At 38.0% G+C, this 8,215-nt stretch overlaps 1 protein-coding gene and 1 long non-coding RNA gene across 2 annotated transcripts in view; one reads left to right on the top strand and one right to left on the bottom strand.

Annotated features, from left to right (window-relative positions):
* Positions 1 to 2,154: 2,154 nt before the first annotated feature.
* ANOS1 (anosmin 1) overlaps positions 2,155 to 8,215 on the bottom strand; it is a 253,812-nt gene continuing 247,751 nt past the window's right edge. The window contains exons 12-14 of the mRNA XM_072614427.1: positions 5,235 to 5,455; positions 3,644 to 3,785; positions 2,155 to 2,931 (exon numbers count right to left, since the gene is read on the bottom strand). Of these exons, the coding sequence (XP_072470528.1) occupies positions 2,873 to 2,931; positions 3,644 to 3,785; positions 5,235 to 5,455 (422 nt within the window). The 3' untranslated portion in view covers positions 2,155 to 2,872. The remainder of the gene's footprint in view (positions 2,932 to 3,643; positions 3,786 to 5,234; positions 5,456 to 8,215) is intronic.
* LOC140506834 (uncharacterized) lies at positions 5,942 to 6,818 on the top strand. Its single transcript, XR_011968108.1, has 2 exons — positions 5,942 to 6,587; positions 6,674 to 6,818. It is a non-coding gene; the product is annotated as an uncharacterized lncRNA (long non-coding RNA).

Raw genomic sequence — 8,215 nt, 5'->3', positions numbered from 1 at the left:
ATCTTATAAATTTCTGCAGGATAGATTTCATGATTAGGCACAGAAACAATACATTTGTTTACTTTTAGAGAATAGTTTTCAACTCTACAAAAGTGAAATTGTAATTTTTACTTTGCCAATGTGAACTTATTGAAAGTTAAGAAAATGCAAAACAACTGGCCTTTTAGACAATAATTTACGCTACTTTTTATGAAAACCTACCACCCAAGCTGGAATGATGTGTTATGGAGATTACAAAGAGAAACAGATGTTGATATAAGCATTTCCTTATTACTATGGAATCAATGGTATTGATTTTGTGGATTTCAGCATCTACCTATAACTTTAAAATGATACTTTATATTTTGGCTAGCTAAAGAAAACTAAAGAAAAAATAATTCAGTTCTATATGCACATCCATTCTCATTAGTATCTATTGACCTCATTATTTCAATCATTCATGAATAAAACAGATCATAAGGAGGGATTGCATTGATTTTATGACAAAAAAAGGAATGATAAACTTGAGTTTGACACAAAATGTGTGTGTGTGTGTGTGTGTGTTTGTGAATGTGTATGTGGCTTCTCCAAAGTTTTTGCTATTGTTGACTCTGGTTGTTGGCATCAGTGTGAGAATTTAGCAGTTTTCCAAGGAGATCTCTGTAGTATGTTTGCCCCATGTGTTTTAACATGAGTTTCATGTTTTCTTCAACAAAATGCTTTAAGTCTTAGAATCTGGTTATTTCCCAAGGGCGTGTGTGTGTGTGTCTGTGTGTGTGTGTCTGTGTGTCTGTGTGTATGTTTATCTAAATTAAGAGCTGACTGAAAAACCATTTGTACCTTGGATTTTAGGCTATGTAAATGATCTACTGAGCTCATTCAATAGGATTTTTCAATTTGTTCACAATGAAAAGAAAGTATTTTAAAAATCAATGGCTGAGTTTGACAATCTTATAAAGAATCTTAGAAGTAAAACCTAGATAAAATATCTGGGTAAACAGAAACAGATAGATAGATGGCTAGAAAAATAATCTTACACTTTTGTTTGTGTGTGTGTGTGCACATAAGTTCTATGAATTCTAAGTTCTATGTCAGTTCCCATAATTCATTGCACCCATAAGAAAATAATTAAATGAGATCTGATCACTTCATATGAGGTAAGAATGAGAACATGCATCTTAAAATCTCAAAACATATTTTTCCCAGTAAACTTTGACATGAAAGCTGTACTTTAAAAAAAAATAAATTTATGGTTATCTTCTTAAACAATAGAAAACTGTGAGGGAAATTAATTATTAAGTTCCTCTCATTAATTCTCATTGTCTTTGGCAGGGTTCCTGGGATTGTGTTTTTTTTTTTTCCAGATGGATGATCTGTTTTCAGCATTTCCCAGTAAAGAACTAAGTCCAATATGGTATGCACATGTGTGTGAATGTGTATACATATATACATACACATACATATGTACACACATATATACATATATATGTGTGCATATTTACATTTGTGTGTCTGTTGGATATATATCTCTTGAAGAAAATCCTAGAGTCTTATTTCTCTAATAACCTAGCAATCAGATATCTTGATAATATCATTAATTGACCTTTTCCTGTTTGGGAATAATTAGGGAGATTTTTATTGATCCAAATGGGACATTATTTATACAAAAGAACAGAAAACAGTAGAGCTCATAAGGGTGAGTCAAATGCAGGGTAACTAGTTTTCTCCTATTAATGAAAAGCACATACGTTGCTCAAAAAAACAATCCATTGTATAGGTTTCTGCATGAAACATAAGAAAAAGTTAGGACTGGAACTATTTTCATTTTAAGAATGACATAAGTCTTTGATTATATGGACACTTTAGGAAAATGGATGCAAATAGCAGTTTTCCTCCTTAACTAAAGAATGAATGAGAGAAGAAATAACATTGCACAATTTGGGAGTTTAAATTCCTAGACTTCAGAAAATCTTTCATTACTGGACTGGAAGACAGGGAAATGATTGATTTCCTGAAGAAGGAATGGGAAACATTCTTGGAGCGAAATCAATCAATTGCTTGGTTATTTTGGTTACTACCTAAAGAGGTTGACATCACAATAATAGTCAACTCATGATTAACATGAATTTATCTGGATTTGATGTGGGCATCAGAATAGATTTTTAACTGTATTAACTGGGATGTTCAAGTACAGCAGAATATAACTCTAAGCATTTTTAGGAGGTCAGTGGAAATGGTAAGGATACTTCAATGTTGTGCAATTCTTCATCTCATGTACCGATTCACTATAAGTACATACAAATTATTCCTCAATAGCGTCTTTAACTGATGATATAAATGTGGCCTAACTATAGCACTTATCACATAATTTGGGGAAAATGGTTAAACATTGATTTTCCCCAACTAATATTTCTTAAATTGATACTGTTCATGTATTTTCAGACTAAGATCTCTAACTGCTCTTATTTTTTAGTGCATCTATTCCTTCAACATTTGCTTACATAATCAACCCAAAGCTGTTCTCAACTGGTCAGTCAAGTATAAAAATCATTTTTCTCCAAAGATCCTTTCCCAAAACTCATCAAAGACACATGTGGCACCCTTTGTACTTAGTCTAAGTATAGAAAACAAAAACTCAGTTACAATAAGCATATTCTTCATAATGTCATAGGTGTGCTTTACATTCAGTTAGCAGAATATGGACACTACTGCCATGATGCTTGTAGCATGCAGGATTGCAGGCACATGTATTGGGAAAAGGTCTATGTAGAATTATCAATGAATTATATATGATTGTAACTTCAACTAGGCAAGATAAGGATGGGAAAGTACCTATTGTCCTGAAAATACTCTGTAGTTCAATATTCTTTCACTTTTTAAAAATCATTTCATTTCAGTATTTCTCTGGTGAAGGCTTGTAGTGATGTGGATGATGTTGTTTAAGATGAGGTCCTAAGAAAAGAAAAAAAGCTTTGTATAGTAGGCAATTGATAAATATCTATTCATCAGATTGAATAGTAGTGATTTTTTCAAAGCAAACACTTGGTGCCCAGTGTCTCCCTGTCTCTCTCCTATTCCCAATTCCCCCTAACACATGCATACTATGAAAGCATAAAATAAGAAGGAAGTAAGGAAGGAAGGAAGGAAGGAAGGAAGGAAGGAAGGAAGGAAGGAAGGAAGGGAGGGAGGGAGGGAGTAAGGAAGGATAGGAGGGAGGAAGAAGGAAGGAAGGAAAGAAGGAAGGAAGGAAGGAAGGAAGGAAGGAAGGAAGGAAGGAAGGAAGGAAGGAAGGAAGGAAGGAAGGAAGGAAGGGAGGGAGTAAGGAAGGATAGGAGGGAGGAAGAAGGAAGGAAAGAAGGAAGGAAGGAAGGAAGGAAGGAAGGAAGGAAGGAAGGAAGGAAGGAAGGAAGTGAAGGGAGGATAAAGAACCTATTTTGCTACATACACAATGCCCCTGTCGAACTACAATGGATAAAAATAATTCAAATCAGCAACAATTCCTCAATATCAGTATTCAATTCCTCTGGTAAGGAGAGTTCTAAATGAGGAAAAGTTCATGTTTCCTAGGAAATTTCCACAATTTATTTATGTTGAGAATTGTAATTAACACATCATATATTCCTAGTCAACTCAACAGGATTTTTTAAAAAGCCTCCATACTCACTGTGAGGTGAAGATGGCAGCAGGTCAGGTGTCCTGAATGATTTTATTGTGGCTGGCCCTTCCCCTCCAGTAGTCAGTACTTGTACTTCCAATCTGTAGAGTGTGGATGGTCTCAAATTGGGCACAGTCAGCACATAATGATCCTAAAGGGTTAAATAAAATGAAAATGAGTAATTTGGATTTAGCATACAATTAAAGTTTTCTCTGCAGATATTCTGTCCCTTATATGAGGCAATTTGCTTACAGTAATACATATTCACTTAAATTTTGAAACTGCACTTAAATTTGTAAGAAAAAAATGTTTCTGCTAATTTGCTTGGGTTCTCTACTATGCAGTTTCTTAGCACCTAGGTAAATTCTTGGCAGCATCAGACATTTGGCAAAGAGTAAATCTGCAAAGATGCCAATTCTCAGAGTTCACTCGTGGAATTTCAAATTTTTTGTTGGACTTTGCATAAGATTTTCCCATGGTTTTAAGTTTTCAACTGTACATCTTCTGATGTGAATTCATGACCATTCTAATTTTAGTTAAATACCTAATGATTTTCCTTAAAACTCAGTATATGTCAGCGTCTTTGACTTTCAATGCTTATTTCTTTATAAACAGGAATTCTTCCAAATGGATCCATTACAATCATGAATACCTTTGAAAAGAGACTATTTTCTAATGTCATGAGATTTTCCGTTTAGGGTTCTCTCTCTCTCTCTGTCTCTTTGTCTCTCTGTCTGTCTGTCTGTCTGTCTCTCTCTCTCTCTTTCTCACTCTCTCTGTCTCTCTCTGTCTCTGTCTCTTTCTCTCTCTCTCTGTCTCTCTCACTCTCTCTCTGTCTCTGTCTCTCTGTCTCTGTCTGTCTGTCTGTCTCTCTCTCTCTCTCTCTCTCTCTCTCTCTCTCTCTCTCTCTCTCTCTCTCTCTCTCTCTCTCTCCCCCCTACCCTCCCTCCTCTCTATCTTGGTGTGTTGGTGTGTCTGTCTGACTAACTCTGTCTTTCTCCCTCCTCCTTCATCCCTCTCTCCTCTCTTCTCCTTTCTTTCCCTCTCTGCTCCCCTCCCCATTACTTTCCTTTCCTTCCTATTATATTCTAAGTACATTTTGAAGAGGGTAAAATCACATATCTTATTCCCTTCTCCACTCAATTCCCCAAAGAGTAAGTGTCTTAGAAGTGAGTCTAACTCTTCATATTGTCTACCTCTTAATTCACTCATATTTCAGGGAGAAAGTCAAGTAGTAATCACTTCTGAGTTAATTGTTCTTTAGCATGCCATTTCACTGCAAGGCTATCAAAGAAATGGTTATTTTCATTTCTTTTTCTTATTTAAAATTACCTGAGGGGCCACAAATTCTTTGCTAGTTGAAGGCAGTCTAGGGAACATCTGGGGCCAGCTGTGGTCAACCTTTATCTGAATAATAATACTATTATATTACCACAAGCTGAATCTGAAGGGTGTTGGCACTTACAAACCACATTCAAAAACTGGGGGTGGGACAGAGAATTTCAAGATATCACAGAGTGCAATAGTGCATAAATTCAAATTCTGAATCCAACAATGACCATTAATGGCAGAAGCAAGTGCCTCTTTCTACAACACTTACGGCTGGCAATATCTGAGACTGGGAAATGATGCTGTTCGGTAAGCTATTTTGTCTACTCTCTGTGGTGACTTCCGCCCAAGTGACTTGAAATCCTGTCATAGGCTGATAGAGATTGGCCTTGGACATCTTCCAGGAAAAGTGTCCTGTGATATTGACGTCTTGAACAACGAAAGACGCGGACAGGTTCTCAGGCTTGGCTAATACTTTGGAAAGAACTGGACCTGTAGCAGCATTAAGAACAAAAAATGGTGTTATAACTATGTGAGCAGCAATATAAGTAGGGCCTTTTATGAATTTGTGAATCAGATCTTATTGCTTTCTTCTAGAATTTATAATCTAGGCTTTTAGGATCTAAAGTTGGGACTCAGTCAAATTATGTCTGATGTATTAAAGATGGTGAGTGGGATAGACTTGGTGAAGACTCCTCAGATTGTGGTTTTCTCCCAAGGGTGAGGTGGGGCCTGGAGGCTCGGGGCTGCAGTGTTTTTGGAATAGAATAGTTCCATATAAGGCATAAAACTGTGTGGTGTACTGGGGTCTCAATGATTGGACAAAACTTGCGTAATTCCTCGATGTCTTCATTTCAAAGGGATTGGTTAGATCTCGTGTCTAGAATGTAAGACCATATCCTCAGCTAATGAGGATAATGGTCAGTGGGGGGGAGGAGGGACTTGCGTTAGGGTTTATAAATCACTGTCCTGATTTTTATCTTCGGCTTTCCTACTCCAGGTGAACTGCTGTGGGATTGTCCAGATTCTCGAGAATCGAATAAAACTCTTTTCTGTCATCACTTTGAGAGGCCTCTGAGTAATTGATTTATGTAGGGACCTGAGCCATCCCACACAGTTTGGGGGCACGTACCGGGATCTGTGACCTTTCTGAGAGACGGCTGACAGCTCAGTCCAAGGACTTGGGCGCCCGTGGGGAGATTTCCCCATTGTCCTTGAAAGGAGCTGCCGGGCCTCCCTCTCTGCAAGGTAACGACCTGAAGCAGAGGAACTCAGTGAAGACAGAAAAGAATAGAGATAAGGACTCCAAAGACTCCGAAGCTGTGAAGTGTGTAAAAATGCCAACCGGTTGGTGTTGAAGTTTGCAGTCAGGCAACTTGTACGCGTATACAACCCAGCGGTAAGCGCGGGGGGGGTCTGGGGGTCAATTCGTTGAGTCTTAGATAGACTCGGGGAGAAGGTGACGACTCCCAACCAAATTAGTGGACTGCGGGACCCCAGGGTGAAGGGCCCCCCCCAAAAACGTTTGCTGGGTGACTGTTGGTGACGGGCGACCCTCACCTGAGAGCTGGCAAGAGAAGCTAGCAAGGGAGCTAGCATAATTCGTTGAGTCTCAGACTCGGAGGTGTTGGCGACAACCCTCGACCAAAGGAGCCAGCAGGAGAAGCTAGCAAGGGAGCTAGCATAATTCGTTGAGTCTCAGACTCGGAGGTGTTGGCGACAACCCTCGACCAAAATGGGACAAAAGCAGTCCAGGAATAGAGCTTCGGAGTGGAGTCAGGAAGAGATACCGGTAAATAGTCCCTTGGGAAACTGATTACAAAATTGGCATGAATTACCAAAATTATAGAGAAAAGAATGTAGAAGAAGATGATTAAGTACTGTTGTTTCATATGGGGTGAAAAGACATTGGAGGAGGAGGAGGCACAATCTGGCCCAAATATGGTTCCTCTGAGGACTGGGTGTGACAAAAATTTAAACCTATATGTCCTATTCTATTCTGTTAAATGTTTTGTCTGTATATGTTGTGTTGGTATTTCTGTGTGAATGAAAGTCTGTGTGTCTCTGTTTTTATCTGATAAGGTTGTAAATTTAGCCAGCCAGCCAGCAGGAGCAGAAAGGCTGAGCTGAACTGTCCTTGAAATTCCTGTTACTCCCTTTCTTCAACCCCTCCAGACTAGTTTCAGAGGGGTGGAGGGACAAGGAGGGAGAGAAAAAAAAAAAAAAAATTCTTTTTCCCTCAGACCTAAGAGGCATGCTAGCAACCAATTAACCATCTCCTGCCTCACCCAAAAGAAGAAATTTTAGTGTAATGGGAAATAACAGAAAGTTAAATGAATTCATTCTGGTCGTATTTGGAATTGTGAATAGGTGAAATGTGTCATTCTTAATTTAATGCTTCAGATAGGTTAGAATTTATTAAAGTTTGGTGGAAGTAAGCAGAAGATTAGAAAGTAAAAAAAAACTCAAGTAAGCAACTTAGAGCTGAGAGTTTTGGATTTAGGTTTAATTAGATCAATATATTTGATGCCAGACAATGTATTTAAAGTAAAAAGATAATAAGTTTAGGTTTTTCTTTTTCTTTGCAGGGCGGGGGGCCAGGTGGTCTGGGAGCTCCAGGAATGGTCTTGATGGGAGTGGCCAGTAAACTGGAGATTTGGACTGATAGAATTAAGAGTGGGAAGTAGAATAGACTTGGGTATAGTGATAAGAGTGGACCTTAGGAGAGCCGGTTCACGTGGAAAAACCAAGGAGTTTTCAAGGTGAGGTTTTCCAAGGCCTTTAGACAAATGGGACTAAAACTTTTTGGGGTAATGGACAAAGGTCCCAACTTGGAGTGAGATCTTTACAGGTTACAAAATGATGTAAAAGCAATTAGTATTAAAACAATTAACTGAATTAATTACTGAGACTAAATCAGAGGCATCTTCAGTTTGGGGAAAGAATTTCAGTCTAATTTTCTTAGAGGTAGGTAGCCTCTGGTAATATTTGGCATTGAAAGTTAAATGATTGTTTTGATTTGAATTCATTACATGAACATAAAAATTCAAGTTAGTGTTTGAACTTATCACATGTGTAGCTCATTCTTTTAGATTGAGCAGGGTTAGAAAGGGATAAAGTAGTTTGGGAAACAGATATAAATCTATTAGAGCAATGACTTATGATTGTTATTCAATCAGGAACTAGAACATGTATAGGAAGGCATGTAGGCTACTTAGACCTGCTTCAAAGATGTTCCTTGGCCAATGTGAA

Source organism: Notamacropus eugenii, chromosome 5 (assembly GCF_028372415.1).
Source record: "Notamacropus eugenii isolate mMacEug1 chromosome 5, mMacEug1.pri_v2, whole genome shotgun sequence".
Classification (NCBI taxonomy): domain Eukaryota; kingdom Metazoa; phylum Chordata; class Mammalia; order Diprotodontia; family Macropodidae; genus Notamacropus; species Notamacropus eugenii.
This window is presented reverse-complemented; position numbering and strand designations above follow the sequence as displayed.